Source organism: Cavia porcellus, unplaced genomic scaffold (genome assembly GCF_034190915.1).
Source record: "Cavia porcellus strain 051 isolate PalLab524CR breed Dunkin Hartley unplaced genomic scaffold, mCavPor4.1 scaffold_8, whole genome shotgun sequence".
Classification (NCBI taxonomy): Eukaryota; Metazoa; Chordata; class Mammalia; order Rodentia; family Caviidae; genus Cavia; species Cavia porcellus.
The window spans coordinates 38,219,342-38,239,898 of record NW_026947491.1 but is presented as its reverse complement, the minus strand read 5'-3'; the positions used below and the strand labels follow the sequence as shown (position 1 = coordinate 38,239,898).

At 35.8% G+C, this 20,557-nt stretch overlaps 1 protein-coding gene across 3 annotated transcripts in view; it reads left to right on the top strand.

Moving 5' to 3' along the window:
- Positions 1-20,557, top strand: part of Slc38a4 (solute carrier family 38 member 4) — a 62,909-nt gene that overhangs the window by 18,990 nt on the left and 23,362 nt on the right. For 2 of the 3 annotated variants that reach the window (XM_023567652.2, XM_003475850.4), the window contains exon 2: positions 16,602-16,832. In XM_023567652.2, the coding sequence (XP_023423420.1) occupies positions 16,714-16,832 (119 nt within the window). In that variant the 5' untranslated portion in view covers positions 16,602-16,713. Of the gene's footprint in view, positions 1-8,722; positions 8,830-16,601; positions 16,833-20,557 lie in introns of those variants that run through there. The other variant, XM_013159353.2, reaches the window with a different exon arrangement.

The following is a 20,557-nucleotide window of genomic DNA, read 5'->3' as shown; positions in this document are numbered from 1 at the left end:
TTTGTTTAGCTCACACACTGTGGAGGTTTCGGTCCATAATCGGCTGACTCCAAGGCAGACAGGCATCTCAGAGGAGAAACAGTTCTTGGCAAGCTGAAGGTAGCAAAGCGAGCAGTCAAAAGACAAGACAGCCCTTTTTCTGTCCTTATATTGTATCCAGGTCACGGGGATTAGGATGGTGCCAAGCTGGTCAGTGGATGGATTAAATAATCTACCACCCTTAATCCTATCACTCATATCCTAGGATTGCACCATCAATTAGTCACACACTTTAGATTCAGCCACTTTGAAAAAGCCCCACCTATGACTGCACGAGGCTTTCTCCGGGACTAGACACAACCACAACAAATGTTTTCCACCACTCGTCTCCTTGGAGTATTACAGGCTGCCATTGTAGCTGAGGAAGGGTAAGTGCGGTACTTCAAAGACAAAAGCAGTGAGCACACACAGCTCAGCCATCACAATTTCTCACAAAGCCTGTTGTTTTGAAATACCTGAAAGCTTGAGCTTTATGTGGCACTGGTATGCTTGACTTTGTGTTAAGTTCATTTCAGTTGAATAAAGAACATGGCATCCAATGACCTCTATGAGCCTTCGGGTGGCCTCTCCACTGACCTTTCAGGGACACCTAGCAATCAAAATCACCTCTTGCTGCTGGCATTGCTGATGTCCTCTCTGCTGGCAGACTTCTCCATTTTCTTGTGCCAACTCCTGCTTACTCTTTCAGGGCACTGAAAACCTAGTTTATCTTCTAGAAAGTCCTCCCTATTTGTTTCAAACCAAGTTAGTGCCATAGTTCTCCTGCCCTACAGATCCTATGGACGTTTGACGTACCATGCTATATCAGGACCTAGTAGAGCCTTGGTTCACTGGAGAGATGAGGTCTTGAGTGTAGCACTGGGGTGAGTTTCATCATCTTTCTTGTTTTAGCCCCTGACATTAAGTTGATGCAAATAGGTGTTCAGTACTATATACTGGATGGATCAGGGAGGGTGACTCTTTATTATGCCACAGTGGAAAGTGATTGTCTTATAGCATTACGAGAAATACTGATTTCCATTTTTCTCAGCAATATTTTGAGACCTACTTCTTATGAACAGGGAAAAACAATCTATCCTTTCAGAAAAAAAGATTTGAAACATGTGATTTTATCTAAATTCCAAATATTTCATAAGTGCCATTCAGAATCAAAGATTTTGTTAGTAATATGGTTGTTTGCTGATTGGGCAAAATTCTAACAAATTTCATTAGTGGATGATACCTGGGATTAACAATTGTTTAAAAAACCTAAGAGAGGAACTCCGTTTCTGCTACTTTTGTTTCAAGCTATGTTTATTGTCTTTCTGAAAACAGAAATAATCTATAATGTTTAAAAGTTAGCCAGCAAATGTAGATGAGAAAAAATAGTCCATATTTCTACATTCTTAAAATAATTAGTTAATAGTTTTTTTTGTCTTTTTGAGACAGGCTCTCTCTATGCAGTTCAGGCTGGCCTTGAGCTCACTTTGTAGCCCAGGCTGGTCTGGAACTCACAACAATCCTCCTGCCTCAGCCTCCTGAGTACTGGGATTACAGATGTGAGCCACCACACCCGGCTTCTACATAATTTTTTTTTTTTGTCTTTTTCGTTTTTACCGGTACAGGGATCGAACTCACAACTGCCTGCTTCCAAGGCAGGTGCTTATGCTGCTGAGCTAAATTCCCAGCCCCTTCTATATAAATTTTAAAACAACATAGAAATCTTATTGTTAGACTCTGATAATAAGCATTCCATGGCTTTCCTTTATCTTTATTGTTCTTTGTACACATGATTTATAATTATTGCTTAATATTCCAGGAAGACAGGCATCTCTAAAGCATCTAATGGGTTCTTACATAGCATGTGCCTTTACTTTGCCCTTTCACAGTTGTGTCTGTGCATAAAAAAAGAGTACATTTTAATACAGGGCAGGACCCATCATTTAGGATGATTATAAGGATGCCTCTTATTGCCAACTCATATATAAATTCTAGTGCAAGATTTTGTATACACAGATTGGCCTAGTGAAACCTTTAATAAAGGCTTTCGTTCAACATTTGTACTGTACCATATATATATGGTAAATAAATAAAATAGATTGTTTATAACTAATCTAAATTGGCTATTTAGACATACTTTAAATCCATTCCCAAGCCTAAATGTACCATGTGCCTGAATGTCCCCCCTCTGCTGTTGCTCCACCCAATTGAGTTGACATTTATGTTTTCTGAATCAGCTTTCCTATATTTGAAGAAAGACTACTGTTACTGAATTTATACCCAGCCCTCCAGGAATTATAATTCCTACGTAAGGCCACCAATAATCACAAAACACTGAGTTAATGTTATCCTTACTGGGCACTGCCAGCCCCTGCAGCGAAAATCAAGCACCTTGGTCAACCAGCATCCCAAGGAAGGGCTGTGATTGCACCATGACCCCTCCCCCGTGCTGTGTGGAGCCCAACGATAGAAACAAGCTTTCTGTGATTGCTTAATATTCCAGGAAGGCAGCTATCATTGAAGGATCAGATGGCTCCTTTCCCGGAGCATGGGCACTCTTTTTACCTTTTCATGATTGACTCTTCTTAGCAATCTGTTCTCTCTTTTAATGAGAAGACATCAAGTCCTCCAAAATCCTCCCAACCCACCAAAAAATGAATTAGGAAAAATACCAATGGTACTATTATTTACCGCTGTTCAGACTCATTTGTAGAATTCTTTCTGATGAGCATGCATTTCTTCTTTCAGCATTCTGGACAGAATACTAAGAAAATCAGCCCAAGTAGACTCTGGTCAGTGGGGCTATGGATTCTTTCACAGCAGAGCTGTGTTTTCACTGTTCAGGATGGGCCTTTCCCCTTGAAGGTCTCAGTCTAGCCATTCAATAACAGCCTATTGGTTCACAGCTTGAGGAACTGTTGAGAGTCCAAATTCAAGCCAAGTGGCACCAAGTTTGCAAGGTTCAATCAATAATGAAATTACAAAAGCAAAAGCAAAATTGTCCGGTTAGGAAAGTTTTTTTTAAAGGAAAAGAATGAGTGAGACTAAAAAGAAAGCAACAGGAATTAATATACAGTGACTCATTAAGAATATCATTTTTGTAAACCACCAATTGCCATTAATTAGAAAAGTATTTGGTTCAATTCAGCACTGTATTAGTATTGTATTTGATATGGAGAACTGAAATTGACAAGGTAATTTAATTGTTTAGGAAGTGTTGCTATAATTATCAGCAATTTATGCATCACTTAGCTATGCTGCTTTCTCCTATGGGCCTTCTAAAAGCTAAGGATCACTCTTTAAAGCAGGCTTTTAGGATCTCTAATGTAGCATTTATAATTTCAGTACATTCATTATTATCACCCATAAATTTCACAAATGTTATTATCCTACACAATAGATCATTTATGTAGAAGCCTGAAATGAGTTTGTGATACATTTTTCCCTATTAAAGTAGAATCAACAAAAGAAAAATAAGGGCAGAAACAAAGTATCAGCATCCTGGGCTATTGCTTCCTCCTCCTCCTCTTCCTCATCCTCTTTCTCCTTTTTCGTCCTCTGCCTCTTCTTCCTCCTCTTCTGCTTTTTCCTCCTCCTCCTCTTCCTCTTCTTTCTTCTCCTCCTCTTCCTCCTCCTCGTCTTCTCCTATCCTCCCTTTGGTCAGTTTATGCTAACTGTAATTTCCTATTTCGGTCTGTGACAAAGTCAATAGATTTGTCAAGTTGCACCAAACTTGTTTGCTCATTTTGCAACATAATCATTGGCTATTCCAGTATTTCCAAAATTTTCCACTGTATAACCAGAGAGGTGTTTAGGTTGAATCAAAGAGAGTGACGGCATCCATTTCCTCAGAAGTCAGGGTCATCACATTCCCTGGGCCAGACAGGCTTTTATGCTGTCTCTGGGGACTGAGAAGCCCTATTTGGGAAGACTGCAAATGTAGAATTTAAAGGTATCATCAAATATTGCTACTCATATAGTTATCTTAGTGTATATGTGTTCTGAATTTATTTTAAAAGCACAGTGTTGGTGGTGTAGGCTTGTAATCTCATTACTCTGGGAGGCTGAAGCAGGTGGATCACAAATTCAAGCCCAGTATGGGCAACATAGTGACTTAGCAAGAGCCTATCTCAAAATTTAAAGAAAACAAAACAAGCAAACAAACAAACAAACAAACAAAAATGGCTAGGGATGTAGCTCAGTGCAAAGAACCTGAGTTCAATTCCCAATTTGAAAAAGAAAAAAAAAAGTTGAAAATATTATAAGTTCATTCCTGGCTTTCTTTTAAGAAGATATTTTATGGTAAAAAAAGACAATATAGTTTATGAAACATGAGTGATTGCAATTTAGATAATGTACTGAAATTTTAAATGGAAAGGGAAACACTGAAAGTTCATTAAAGTTTACGAACCCTATTTTAGGTTTTTTAAAAAAATTTTTTGAAATACAGTTTTTGCCTTTAAAAAAATACAGGTGACCTAAGCTTCCATGGACATCTGAAAGATACTAACATGGAATTAGAAAATTATGCAACTTGACTTCTCTGTCTTGAATTAGGTATGTGTCTTTTTTGAGGGTGATAATTTTTAACTTTGTCTTCTTTTATTCCTTATTTTTTATCCTGTAAGTTGAAGTTGAATAATTGCAGGGTAATGAAAAAGACATCCACAGTAGACCTAAGTTTTCACCACTCTGTAGGTGGTACAGAGAATACAGCACACAAATATATATATAAATCCTCATCTCATCTTTGGGATAATATAGAGCTATGCCATTTGGATAATCTAGGAATATTTCCCTAAAATTTTCCTATGGATTTATTTTTCTTTTCTACAAAAATCAATGTTTAAAATGAGATAAATTGAGAAATCTGAAATAACAAAACTACAATCTAAAAAATAACAAGTTTTTTGATACTCCCTAGAAACCGAAAGGCAAAGGGCAAATCCTATATTTTAAAAAAGTAATCAAATGTTATTGGGCAAAATCTAACTGCAGTTAGGCTTTAATGTCCAGGAAAAAATTTGGTAAGTCAGGTAGATATTTACCTCTAATGCTGTAATAATAATTAGATTAATGTTTATTGTGGTCCATATTTGGAAGCATAAATATTGGTTGTAAGATATGAACAGAGATGAGACCTTGGGATGTGAGGTCCTAGAGGAAAAAATAGTCTCACAACAAACCAGTACCTTAGTTATTTGAAATTGTTTAAACTTGCCAAATAAATTTTCATGTGTGTATACTTACTTTATAAGGTTTATATTTTACTTACTCTTGAGTTTATGAATATAGGAGCTAATAGTGATTAAAAAGAGAAAATAAAGCATAATAAATAAATTACAGTAGAGAAGATTTTGAAAGAAATAGAAACAAGAAAAAATGATAGATAAGGTAATGGAGAGATGAAATAAGCATGAAAACAAAACCTGTACAAATTATTAAAAATTAAATAATTTAGTTTCTTAGTCACTACTGTTTCCAAATGTCATCTTTCAGTTTGGCTATAACCAGATGCTCTTTCTAAGTATTGTTTAGTACAACAACTAAAATTAGGAATTTGGTTGCAGTCAAGAGGAGAAGATATTATCTTTTCCAGTATCAATTGCAAAGTGCCATGATGGTCTGACTAAAGTTCTTTTTTTATTGTTTACTAATTTTAACTGGATATAGCTACAGTTTTCTCTTTGAGGAGATCGTTGAAGGCAGAAATTTTAAACAGATTGATCAGTAATTTTAAATATGATTGATAAAATTCTAATTGAATACATATACTCTAAATCACTTTCTTTTGAGTCAATACTTTTGTACTTTCAATAGATAGCACTGTGTTTGGGTGTGCAATTTAATGCACTATTTGAGGACATTAGCCAGAGACTGACGGAAGGGTGCTGAACTGGATGAGTTACCATTATATAATCTCTCCTCCTCTATGTGAAAAGAGTATTTTATTACAAGTTCTTGTTTCTATAAAAATGATCACATAAAATCCATAGCATATACTGTGAGTTTGTGAAAGCTGTAAAAAGAAACAGCAATAGAAGGAGAAGAATCCAATTCCTCTTGACCTCAATTTAAATCCTCTGCTTTCCTTCTATCATCATGCTCAGACAGGCAAATACCACCAAATCCAGACTCTCAGCCAACCACCGCATCACCCTCTTGTCTGTCCCTCTGCCTGCCACCTTCCCTTCTGCATCCAGCCCCTGATGATTTCATCGTCTTGGAAGCTTTTAAAGAATCCTCATCATTGAAACGCTTAAGCCCTAAGACTTCATGCTTTTTTGATCTGGTTTTCCATTGCATTTCTCTGTTTTGCGTCAGAAAGTTTCTGCTGCAGCCAGGATGATTTTCTCACTTGTCAGATATGCTTTCAGTGTGTCTACATATTCCATCCGGAATGTCTTTCCCTTTTTTCTCTGCCTGAGAGACTCATGTGGACTCCCAAGGACCTGCTCAAGGCCCATAAAATCCCTGATGGCCTCAGCCCCTCGGGAATCTTCATCTGCTAAAGTCCTGGAACGTTTTGCATTTGTGCTAGCATTAATTATGTTATAGCCTAGAAGTCAAGTTTCTCTTCAAGCAGTCACATTTTACTCCTCTGTCCTCATGGACACACTCGCGGACCAAGTCTTATATACCTTTTCATGGTGGGCACTTAATTGAGCTTTTTATGCATGATCAGTTAAGGTGTTTGTTGTCGCATTGCCCAGACTTGCTCCATTATTCACTACCTCAATATTTTTCATTTTTAAAGACTATATATATTTTGCTTTTGCCTCTTTCTGTAGTTATACTTGAGCCAAATCAAAGCCTGACTGAATATATCACATTTAAAAAATCAAAAGAACAGAAATATGTTATCCAATACACACACACACACACACACACACACACACACACACACATTTATATTACAGTGTAGTTTTTTAAAATATTCAGGACTTAATTATCATATTCAAATCTCTGTTTTCCGTATAAAAGCAAAGTTTCTATGAGTTTGTCAAGACTAGACCATACATTTCTTCATTAATTTTGGCCATCTCTAAACATTTCCAGTGATCTGGGAGCAAAAAAATATCTATTAATAAATAAGTTCCTTAGTTATTTGAATTCATTTAATTTTTGTCAAATTAGACTTCATATGTATACATGATTTTAAACTCATTGCTAGAAAAATTTTTGGTAAGTATTATGCTATATATAATAGGTTCAAACAAAACATAAGGTCCTCCCAGAAGTCTCTTAACTGTGTCCTTAATTTTAATCTAAGATGCTAATCTAAGATGCTAATTTTCATTATATTTGAAGATCAGAATTACCAGGGAGCTGAGGCTTGAGGTTTTAAGCAAGGTAGAACATTTATTTGAGTATTTACACATTTATTTCTATACTATTTAATATGAAAACATCATAAAATTTTGTATATTGTATATATCATTCTTGTCCAGTTGGCCCATTATAAAGGAATTTTGCAAGAACAGAAGCATTTGATTTTCTAACAATCATTATGGGTCTTTGATCACTTAATCTCACGTTCATTTATAAATTGCAAATAGAATGAAATCTTACATTGAAAAGATCACACTTACATGTTGGAAACAGTAATTTAAAAAAGAATGTTTTAGATTTCCCTGACATTAAAGTTAGTACATTTACTACCACCATTTTCCCCAAAGACCATAATAATTCTCACCTGAGAAAAGGCAAAGCCACACACTCTAAAGAGCAGAGAACAAACTAAAGGAAAAATAAAAGTAAATGTACCATCCTAAAGTTAATAGACCAAATGGGCACATTTGAAAAGGAAAGGAGAAATGGATAACTAGACATCGCTTAATGGTTAATGTATTGCATCAACATAAAAATTTCTTAATCAAAGAACAATGTTTATTTTTTTAATGTAAATAAGAATTGATACAACTGTTGCAATCTTGCAGGGCTTCAAATTCCACTAGATTCTTCCCTCCTGTCATAAATGCTTAACAGGCAAAGACACCTTAACTCCAGATTGATTTCTAACCTGTGTTCATATTCTTACTTTCAGAATAATGTCTGGTTGATAAATTTTCACAGCAGCTTAAATTATTTGCTAACACGTTTAGAAACTTTACAATACGGCAAACAGCCTTTTGTGTGTGGCACGTAGTACTTTGGAACGGTAACAGTGGCTGACCATGGCCTATGATTCCCAGCTTCCCAACCCCTTGAATAAACTGGTACCATTTGGAAATGTCTGTCATTTTGGGAAAAAAATTCCTTTCAGCAGGGCAACAATTCAAAAGTAAATAACTGTTTCAAATTATAATTAGTATTTTCCGTGGATTCTGACTATACTTAAACAATCTGACCCCATAACTGTTATTACTTTGATTTACTTCACAAGTAACTTTTTTACTTTGACTTAATTTCACAAAATTTCTGAAAAAATTAACATTTCTAGATCCACTTATCAACCAGCCTACAGAATCTTCATGAGGAAGGGCAACCAAAGTAAAACTTTCAGTATTTTGTGGTATAACAGCCAAAATTCAAAAAAACAAATAGAAATTGGTGTAACTGCTGTTTAACCCCAGTGTACACCGCAAACTGAGCTAGTGTCTCTGCTTTTTTTTTTAAAGCTGACGCAAGTTGGATGGAGGGAGGTGTTGGGGTAAGGTGATAATGTTGATTGGCTTGTCACATTCACTCCCACTAGTCTTTAAATCACTGTCTAGATCTCCAAAAATTCAAAAAAGTCAGCTCTGTAACAGGGGTCTACCATTCCAAACAAGTCAGGAAAGACTGCACAGGCCTGGATAAATAATTAAGGTACAGCTGTTTTTACCTGCATGTTTCCAGTGTTACAATCGTGTTTTCATTCTCCTTTTTATTGTACTGATTGTTCACTAAAATGTTTGAAAATACTACTTAAGTAAATTTTTTTTCTCATTTTGGAAAATATTAACTCAACATAATGCCAAACGTTGAAATTATTTACCCAGATCCTGATTGGAGTGTTCTCTCGCTGATAATTTGAGATTTGAGCATAAAGTTAGGGCTGTGGATAATGGGGGAAGGAAACATTGCAAAAATGGCAGGCAGCAAGTGTTGATATCATCTTATTAGTCACTAAATGTAGTAAAGAAGTGACATAATTTGTCTTAGGAAAAAATATAAAACTGTAAAAGTACAGTCTTAATGTTACATCATTAAAAGGTGTTTCTGGGTCTTGAAAACCAAATAGGGTCAGGGCTGTGGCTCAGCAGCACGGGCTTGCCTAGCAAACACAAGGTTGTGAGTTTGCCTCCTGATACCAAAAAGTTAGTAAAATACGAATTTTAAAAAAGGTCCACAAAATTTAATCATAGAAAAAAAGCACATTCATGCAACAGATATGAATGGTTAAAGTTTTGCATTGCATTCTTACTAGAGAAAAAGAGAACTGTCTTTTCTTCTTAATTTGACCCTTTTAAAGAACCATTTTTAGAGCAAAGTTATTAAAGTAAACTGAAGAATTCAGTGAAGTGCAAACATAGTTTTAAAAGGTTGGAATCAATTATCTAGAATTGAGCTGTTCTCTTCAAATTTATTAATCCAACAGAAGGAGAATTCCCAGAAGATTAAGTATCCATATATTTTGAACAAACCCAAGAATATAGGTAATGAACTATTAAAAGCCTCCATTAGAGCAAAGTTGAAAGCATTATAATCAGTGGGAAAATGTTTGAACTAAGAAATATATCATATTCATGAACATTGGATTACAAAGAAATACTCTTTTGACAAAACAAAGAAATTAAGATGTATTTTCTTTAAAAAAAAAAACAAAAAAGATTGCCCTTTATTCTATAGTTCAAGATCCTCCATTTCCGATATATATTTAGATAATGTCCTGGGACTTTTCTTGATGGTATTTATATTTACATTTCCAAGAAAGGCATTAGCAACATTAAAGTTTTGAAAAACGCATTTTTAATAATTAAACTTTACAGACTTTTCTTTAAGCATGTTACAGAATATATGGTTATTGATGTGATTTTTTAAAATATATGAGTTACTGTAAGGAAAATAACAATAATTTATTTTCAAAAGAAGAAGAAACAAGTATTTGTGGGGTGGCCCTGTATCTGTAACATAGAATGTAGACATTTTAGAATTTACTGCATCCACAATTTATGTTAGGTTGTTGAATATCATGCATTAAAACGTGCAGCATAAAGAGCTCACTATGATAATATCATGTGTGCTACACATCCCTGTGCATTCTGTATAGTGACTACTCTGGTAGCATGTAAACTAAAATTTACTTGGAATCTTACGTTTATGGAGAATCTATATCTTCTTCTAAGAACAAAGTTAAACAGGCTATAAGGAAAAGAGAATATCCAAATTTTATAAACAGTCCATTATGCTTTGTCAAGTAACTTCTTTAATTCCTATGTTAGCATTAGCAATAGGAAAAAAGCCCCTCAGCACAGAGTTACTTACTGGAACTTTTCTAGTGCTTCTCATATGTTATTTCTAAGATACCTCTGAGTAAAGCAATGGAAACACTAAACTATTTGCATCAACAATAGGAAGTGATCAAGTAAATAAGGTACCGTTGCTACTGTTAGATTCTTTTCTGAGAGGTCCCTCAGGCTGAATGTCTCCGTGGAAGTTAATTTTTGATATACTCATACCATAGACTAATGCATTTACTATGGAAATGTGACAAGAATGGTATCATTAGGGGAAATTAAGAGAACTGAAGGTAAAGGTCACAGTAGGTGTTATGGTTGATACATCCCATCAACTTTAGAAGTTTAACTAAGAGACTCAGCAGGGAACCAGGGTTCTTACTTTGTAAATATCCTCATCTCTGTGCAAAAGAGGGCAAGGAGACTTTGTGAGTTCTACACTTAGTTTGAAGGGGGAGTGGGGCATGGCCTGTGTATAATATAAGGGAAGAGAAGAGGTTTGTTTTTTTCCTTTTGCTCTGGGTGTTTTTGCTTACTGCTGCCTTGGAGTACTGCCCCAGTGCCAGGCCGCCCTCCTTTGGAGCCAGCTGATTACAGACTGAAACCTCCACAAACAGTGAGCTAAATAAACCTTTCCTTCCTTCATTTTGGGTGTCAGACATTTTGTCCCAGCAAAGAAAGAAAAGTAACCAAAACAATAGGTTTGTTTTATTGTCAAAGCTACAGTCATTTATCTGATTTAAGTCAGTTTCTTGGATAGAAAATAATTGGGCTTTTTGAAGTTGCATGGCTTATTACTGTTTGTGGAGTCTGTTTGTTCCACTGACCTGGATTTCAGAGTAGAGTGGGCTGGCAGGGAGGACCAGGCCATCAGTGATTGTGGGAAGTCTACTCTAATAATGTCAGGTCCTTTACTGCACTTTCATTTATCAGGTAAAATAAATGTTTGCAGTACCCAAGGATGGTGGCAACTTCTTGACTCAAAGACAGTTTTGTTAACCAGATTTGATGTCTCTGAAGTTGAACTACATATGTAAAATTTTTGTGATCTGTACTGTTTTGAGAATCTTGCATTCTGAGCTTCTTAACTAATAATTCAAAGAACAAGACATTAAAATGTCTATTAACTAGTATTTCTACATCAGGAACCAGCTACTTAGAATAGTTAAATATTTCTCACTAAGTATGATGAAACCAGAAATAATCTAATGTGATACTAATCTAAATACTTCTGCCTTAAGGTTTACTTGTGTCTCCATGAATAAGTTAGTTGAATTAACAGTGCTATTCATCACTGCACTGGAATGTCCTGTCTGTGTCTGTAAGATCTCTTCATGTCCAAAGAAACTGAACTTCAATGGAGAAAAAAGCTGAAGTACAAAAAATTCTGTCAAACCAAATATGATGTTTCTCTTAGAAGCATTTTGAAAATTCCTTGGGCAACATGGCCATTCTTTTTTCCTGGTAAACAGAGAAGAATATTTAAATTGCATTTGAAATATGAACTTCTAGAACTGTAACATCAATGCATGCCTGCATCTATAATGGAGATCATTTTGGTCTTAGAAAAATGTAACAGCTGGATGCTCTGGGCATGCAGAGTCTACAAATCTAGCAATATTTCTCCTACATAAAGTTTCTTGTGTAGCGTAAGAGAGAGACTCATTTGTCAAATAATCAGACAAGTGGAAATGCAATTACGAAGTGTAAAAAGTACTTTGAGGGAAAGGAGGGCATAGTACAAAACAGGTAATCAGGGATTTAGTTTAGATGTCAGAGTCAGGGACGGTCTGTCTGACCATAATGGCTTGAAAGACTTTTTTTAGATTGCTACATTTATCAAGGGGAGATATTTGGGTTAGGAATGTGGAGAAAAGAGGGAATAGCATGTTCAGTGTTCCTGAAGTGGCAGTGAGGACTCAGGAACAAGGACAGTTATGATTCAATATGGGACCAGATGTCTGGGTCAAAGTCTGCAGCCTTGCAGCATTAGGACCTTTGATTTTACTCCAAAAGTCATGAGAAAAATCACACCAAGGCGATTCGTAATTTAGTCATTTGAAATAACAATGGTCATGGAGACAGAGCTTGGTGAATTTTAAGCAAATGTTGAAAGAAGAGCTCATAGAATTCAGTGATAGGTTGGGCCCGAGTAGCAGGTAGAAGACAGGGAATGAGAGATGTCAAAGCTGATGGCCAGATTCCTCCAAGGAGCTGTTAGGTGAAGGGGGTGCCATGCACCAGATGAAGATGCGCAGAAGAGTTATGCCTGTGAAATCTGTATTTTCAATCACAGTGTTTGCCAGCATCATTCTGTTTTACCCCACTCATGCAGTGAATCATTGATTAGTTCAATAAGTGTTTATGTAGAGAAAAATGCAAAGATGTTAAGGTACTGTCAAACTTTGTTTCAAAGACTGCCTGCTCTCCCAGGATGAGCTCCTCAGACACTAGATTCTGTCTTACTCATTCTCTGTGACTTTCACAATTCCCAGCTCATGTTTCATTCTCAATATTTACTGAGTGAATAAATAGATAAATAAGTTCTATCTGTAAAATACTTCCATAGTGGATCATACTCGTGTAAATAACCAGTGATTGCATTTTAGCAATTATGAAGTAGTTTAAATGGTTCCAGGTGTGTGCTTTTTGCTTTAGACAACTGATTTTGGCTATTTCATTTCTCATAGGGTTCTAGGGCTTTTGAAATTGTATTTTTGGAGACTATTCCCTTAAAGTAAATCAGTTATACAATAGTCACAGCTGGAGATACGAGCTATGAAAATATGTTTCAACTTTTTTGAGATCTTCCTTAGAGCCAAAATTAGAAAAAGTGGCTAAGACTTCAAACTGCTATTTCCTGGGAATTACCACCTCAAAAGCATGAATGCTTTACATGAGGTAAAAATAGCATAAAGTTATGTCTTTATTTCTGTATTTGTGAAGGAGAGACTACATTGTTTACAATGTTTATGAGAGCTTTGAAAACTATAAAGCCCTCTTTCAGATGTGTTCAAGGTAAACTAAGAATATGAAATACTAAGTATGTTTGTGTGCAGATAAAGACATCAAAACTATTCTGATTTTTGGAGAAGGAAAAAAGGATTCAAATTTGATGGTCAAATTGTGGCATGCATAATTTTGCTTGAACCCTCACAATACTGCTTTTGTGGTAAATGATATTTACTCTCATTTTGCAGCAAATGGAAAATCAAAAGTTAGTTAATTTGGCTCGGATTTATGTATCATTCAGTTTGTCCTCAGAGCTACAGTTTCTATTCTTTATCCAGGTCTTGGTTCTTTGTACTGCATACATCAACGTAGTGGCAGAGGAAGCCACTTAACCTGTGTCACCATAAGAGTAAATAATTAGTAGAAATCAAAAACATGACTGAGAAATCAAAAGCATAGTTTATTGGTCAGTTAGGATTAAAAATAAAATGGAAGATAAATCTGTTATTTCAGATGCAACATGGAGGAATTCTCCCCTGAATGTGTCAATAAGATTTTTTAAAAAAAGATACTCCTCAACTTACAATAGAGTTACTCCGTTATAGACCCATTTTTGAAAATAATCGTTAAGTTGAAGATTCATTTAAAACCCATAACTTGCTGCACTATCCAGGTTTCTATTACTGTCACAAAATACCTGAGAAAGTCAAGTTGGAGGAAAGGTTAACGTTGGCTCACAGCTTCAGAGGTTTCAGAACATGGTGGCTTGGACCTGTTACTTTGGATCTGTCATAGCATAATACATCATGGTGGCAGAACATGGCAGGGGAGGCCTTTTTACCTCATGTTGACCAGCAAGCAAAAAAAAAAGGAGCACCTAGAGTCCCATTATCCCTTTCAAGTGTGTGCTACCCCCAGGGACCTAACTTCCTTGCACTAGGATTCATCTACTAAAGGTTCACCACCTCTCAACAGCACCATGGACAAAGCATCAAGTCTTCAGCCTGGTGTCCTTTGGGTGATATTCAAGATACAGACCATCGCACCTGCCAAAAATGATGATTTATCAGTGCAGTACCCTGGAGAATACTGTTGTTTACTGTCATGATTATGCAGCTACCATTCACTACCATTGTCCCATATCTTAAGAGAGTACGTGTCATTAATTTTGGAAAAGATTAAATTCAAATTTATATCAATTTTGCATCATCATAAAGTCAAAACTATTATAAATTGAACCATCATAAGTCAAGGACCACACATAAAGAGGACAGTTTAACAAACAGATCTAATACTTGACTAATAAAAGTTTTAGAATAAATCATAAGGGAAGAAATAATTTATAAAAACAGTAAATATTTTGTGACCCAAAGAAAACCAGAAGCCTTCCAGTTGCATAAGCCCTGCATATGCTGAATAAGATAAATTTTTAAAGCTACTTGTATTCAGTTGAATTAACATGAATTTTCAGATAAGAAATAAAATGCTAAAACTCATTAGAGAACAATACATCATCTACAAGGAAATGAGAACCAGGCTCATCAAAACAAGCTAAAAGAGAGAAGGGTCTTTTCAACATTCAAGGGGAAATGATTCTGAAGCTAGACTTGAAATTGTCAATGAAGTTTGAAGGCAGAATAAAGACATTCCTACATGAAACAACTTGAAAATCCATCTAAAAAACAGACACATTTATAAGAGTGATTCCACATGGTATTTTAACACAATGCAAAATGAATTAGAGAACAAAGATGGAAGAGCATTCAAGAAACACTGGAAGCCGAACAAGATCCAGACTGCAGGAGAAAACCATTTAGAAAATAAAGGAGCATACAAACTTCGTTTTTCAATTTTTGTTAATATTATATTATAGTTCATTTATTATGTACTCAAACACACCACTTGGTTGTTTGAGGCATGCTATTTACATACTCAAAATGCCAATGTTATTACTGGCTATCTGTGTTTAGAAGCTATGAGTAGACAAATGATGACAGATATAATTGTTTTACACAACAGAATGAAATGTTACAGTCTCTCTTGAATTGCTTCATTACTTGTGACTATCATTTTTTCCCTACTAATATTCATGCTAGTGAATTTCCATGTGTGTTGTGTAATTTGGCACTGTGAGCTCATCCCAACAGTGAACTGGATTCCACAGGGGTACTGCCAGAGCCTTGGGCTGTAGAGACATTCTTATTGGGTAGTTTTATGTTTGTCTGGGGATTTACAGACTTTGTGAGTTCTGGAATAAGTTTTTAATATAGTTTCTCTGCTTAGAGTTTTCTTATCACATGGCTATTGCATATTTCAGAACCACTCCTTATTAAAAGTGATCATGTTTTTCACAATATTATCTCTAAACAATAGTTGAATGATTATAAAACAAAATTTCATTAAAAAGTAGGTCAACAACGTATAATGGATTCATGACACTTTTTTAACAAACACGCAGCCAGTCCACCTCTTTTCACTCTACAGTTAAAATAAATGAGGTGTGACAAAGTTAAATAACCTGTAGTGAGAGTGAGTTGAAGTAGAGTCTAAAAACTGGGTCTCTTTGGCATGAAAATACATTTTAATTTGATATCAACAATGACTGATGCATTCAAAGGTAGACCCATACTTCCTTCTGTGACTCTTAACTGTGGCTTCAGGATCTCAATACCTAGAAAGTAGGTTCCTGATCCTTGATTCTAACTTGGTTTTCATATTGTCAAACATTTTGTTGGTTTCAATTCTTTCACATACAATTAAATTAAGACATTAATTTTTTATTGCTAGTAGAGATACTTAGCAGCCCTTCTTTTGTCAACAGTCTACATTGGTCTCCCCTTCTTTTAATCTGTGCAGTCTGCTTACAAACACTTAAATCTTCATGACTGATACCACATTTTAAGGGTTTTTTCCTCCCATAGTAACTAGCAAAGCACTTGCCATGTTCATTATGCATAAGCACTTTATAAAATACCTAGTACATTAGAAATGATTAGTAATTTTTCATCTTCTCTTCTATTTTTTGATTTTTGTATTGCTTAAAGAAAACATTGATGACATTTTACATAAAATTTTTAGGAGTGTTTCTACCTTTCTGCAATTTACAAAAAGCATACACAGAGTAGGTGATCATATTCATTTGTCTAATTTAAAGAAAATTATAATGATTTATTTGTGTTCTGTTTGCAGAACAGAGTGTTCTGAACATCAACACAAAGTGGAAGAGCCTTAAGCCAAAGGTGCAGTATATTATTTACACTGAAGGAGCGTGTGTGCAGACCAGAAAGCGCTGACAGGTCAAATGGATCCCGTGGAACTGAGAAAAGTCAACATTGAACCTGATGATGAAAGCAGCAGTGGAGAAAGTATTCAAGATAGCTACTCGGGGATGGGAAATTCAGAAAAGGCAGCCATGAGCAGGTATGGGTTAAAAATTACCAGGTTCCATAGAAAACTAAGACAGGCTTATAGACCTGGGAAACAAGGACCTCACTGGTTTTTAACAGATAAATTTGAGATAAGTGACATTGATGTTAACACATCAATTCCCTGATTCTGAGGTACAGTCACAGTGTCAGACTTTTGCATGACTAATCTAAAATTGAGATTGCAATGCCTTCAGGTCATTATCGTGTAGCTATATTAGCCATATTAGCTTATCACTCTTCTTGCTCTTTGGTTTATTCTTTCTTAGATTACTCACCCTGTGACTGCTCTTTCACTGGTCCCACATCTCCAGGTTTCTATAGTGATTCTTTTCACTTGTAAAAGTGTCCTCTGAGCAAGCTTATCCATAACTACCACAGGGACACCACCGGCACGCCGTGTCCTCTGCCTGTACAACTTTCCTACTGAGTTTCAAATCATTGTATCGAACTTTCTAGTACACATCTTCACTGGACAACTAGTGTGTCTGAATTGCCTCATTTCTACAGTCAAACTTGCAGTGTCTGATACTGAGTTCCTATCATTCTTTTCAAAACCCATTCTTCCTCTAGTACCTCCATCCTGGTATAAAGTATCAATTTCAGGTATGGGTTAAAAATTACCATGTGGCATCACTCTTATAAATGTGTCTGTTTTTTAGCTGGATTTTCAAATCAAAATTTCATTCATCAGCGCAATCAAAATAACTACCCTTTTCCCCAAGCCACTCAGCTGAGGATTGCCTGTGTCCATTTGGCTGTCCTTATTAACAGTTCAAATCCACTTCTCATTATCCATTCTATTGCCAGCTTCTATGAGATCTCAGCCCTTTCTCACTTGCCCCATGAGAACAACTCTGCTTTATCTGCCTCTTTTACATACTGTTCTCTTCTGTCTCATCCTGCACTCTTACAAAACTAATCTTTTATCATTACAAATTAAATCAAGTCCCATCCTTGAACAAAGTCTTGCCATGACTCCATACTAGCTGTTATGTACATGTTATACTATACATTGATTGTCATATAAACCCTTCCTGTCCTGTCTCTCATCCTGCTCCTTTTTATAAACCCTTGCCTTCACTTCTGCTCCACACACCTGGAGTCACCCATTGGTTCCTGCTTTGTCTCTATTGGTAATTCTCATCGTTTAAGAATCAACTCAATGTCAAATCTCCTAAAAGTCTCCAAATGCCTCTACTTCCTCAGGAGGAAGAGACCACCGCTCTTTTGTGATCCTTCTCCCTATCCAGGTGTTCATCACACCTGTACCAAGGTCTGTGACCTCTGTCTCCCACCACATATATTTTTCTGGTGCACAGCAGATGCACCATAGTTATCTGATATGTAATTTAACTTCCCACAAAACATTATAAGACAAATTGTGCTCAGAAAGGAATTGCTGACCAAAACTAGGTCCAAAGTCTAGAATATTATCTATATAATATTATCAAACAGGACTTCTCATTTTATTCACATCATCTACAAAGGGGAATCAGGAGGAAGCACTTTTTCCTCCAAGTAGTTCTGCACAGTGAACTTAAAGGTTGCTGAGGACAGTGACTCATGGTAGTTTCTGGATCAGTTGACTTTTGAGAAAACTGTGATAGTACACTGACAACACTCTGCAATGAAGTCTGCAGAGCAGCTGCTTGACTTTGGGAAATATTTATCTTCTCTGAGCTTCAGTACAAAATGCAAAATGGCAAACAAGACCTACTTTTCTAAGGATTAAATGAGCAGATGAAACAGAAGATATTCAATAAATTCTTATTCCTTCTCCCCCATGTCATCACCTTTAATACTGATCCAAGTCTATGGGAACTTTTGATTTTGAAAGATATATATGCAAATATGAGCTCTGCAAAGGTTGGCTGAGCTGAAAGGGACATTGCCTGAAGAGCATTCCTAGAGAGATGCCATGTAGCCCTACAAAGGCTGTAATGGAAGAGCTTTCTACAGTTTCTTCTGCACCACTCAGAATGATTTGCCATTAAGCTCCTGGCTCAAACACAGGTCATCATTGTGCAATTTTATAATCACTTTTAAAAGATGGCTTTTATTTGTTTGGTTTGGAATGAACCTAAAATGTAATTTTTTTCTGAGAAATTCAACATGCTATATTTATTTGAGATCATTTTACTTATGTTTTCAATACATTCTTGGTTTGGTATCAAAATATTTAACACACTGAAGATATTACTCATGTGTTTTATACCATCTTGGCATGTTTTAGGGCTATGACTCTTATGCAAAAATAAGAGCATGCAAATGCCTCATATAAAAGATAATCAGTTTACTTCCAAATTCAAAATTTTAAAAATCACTCAACAAGCAAAACTTTTAGTTTATTGATTACAGTGAAAAGTAGGATGTTGGCCATTCCTGAATTTAAATTCCTTTTCTAAGTAACATGTCTGTTTTTATAGTCCTTAGTCCCATTATATCCAGTTGTCTCAGTTTTCAATTCTGAACGTTATGTACCAGTCCTCACATAACAAGTATATTAACCACAGACTATTAAAGTGAAATACAAAATGTGGGGGGAGAAGTGTGGAAATGGAAGAAGTCAGCAAGTAAGGGCATTATGTTTCCTCTGAGAAACGAGGAGAATGCTAGGAAACGCTCTTGTACATGCAGAGCTATTGACTCCTCGAGTTCCAGAACAGCACATCAAACTTTGTGGCTTTTGCCTGCTTTTTCTATCTACACCTTGTATTGCTGTCTAATCTCAAAGATTAACCTTACCCTCCCTCTTCCTCACCAGTTTGTTTTCAGGATTAGCTTCTATATGAAAGATAATTTATGCAGATTTTCTTTAATAATTCTTTCCCACTTTATTTCCAATGGTTATTTTTTTCAGAGAATGCTCTTTGTTTTATCTTTCTCTTCAATGCAAAAGATATCCTAAAAATTGCAAGTCATTTAATTATAAAGTACTTAAAGAAACATCCACAGTGGAACATTTTCTGTAATAGCAGCAAAAAGGCTGCTATTATACAAAGGTGAATATGTTGATGGATAAAAGTGCAGTGTTGTTTGTTGGCCTCATTTGTCAAGCCTTTTGGAAATGTGACTGACCTTTAGTCCACAGCCTTCAAGCTCCTCACATGTAACTACATGAACAACAGGACAAGGAGGAAGTATTGGGACCAATTTATGCATCTTCTAGCCCATCCCCAAGGAGACACTAATCATAGTGTTGTATGGATAGTGACATTTTAAAGCCCCATCCTTACCATGTATATTTTCAGGGTAATTAAACACACACACACACGCACGCACACACACACACACACACACACACACACACCCCAAATGTAACAAAGCTACAAATGAACTGTTATTCTTTAAGAAATATATATAAGCAGATAGAGCCAGAGAAGAGGAAATAGCAGTCCAGCCCTCCTTGGAACTCTGTCATGCGTAGAAGACCATGGACTTGGAGTCTGGCAGCTGGGGGCTTATTCCTTCACTATGTTAGCCATAGTTGCTTCAACTTTTGAGAAACTACGTAAATATTCCTTGCCTAGAAATATTTTGGGCATGAAATGGGATGAGGATCACATATTTAACAAATACTTGTTAAATTAATAAAAATTGATGATGGCATGATAGTAACGTAGAAAACTCAGAATCATGAGCCTGTACCCTTTCACACAAAATATGTTCCAATTTAATCACTTTTTTGTATTGTTTCTTTAGAGACAAAGTAATGTG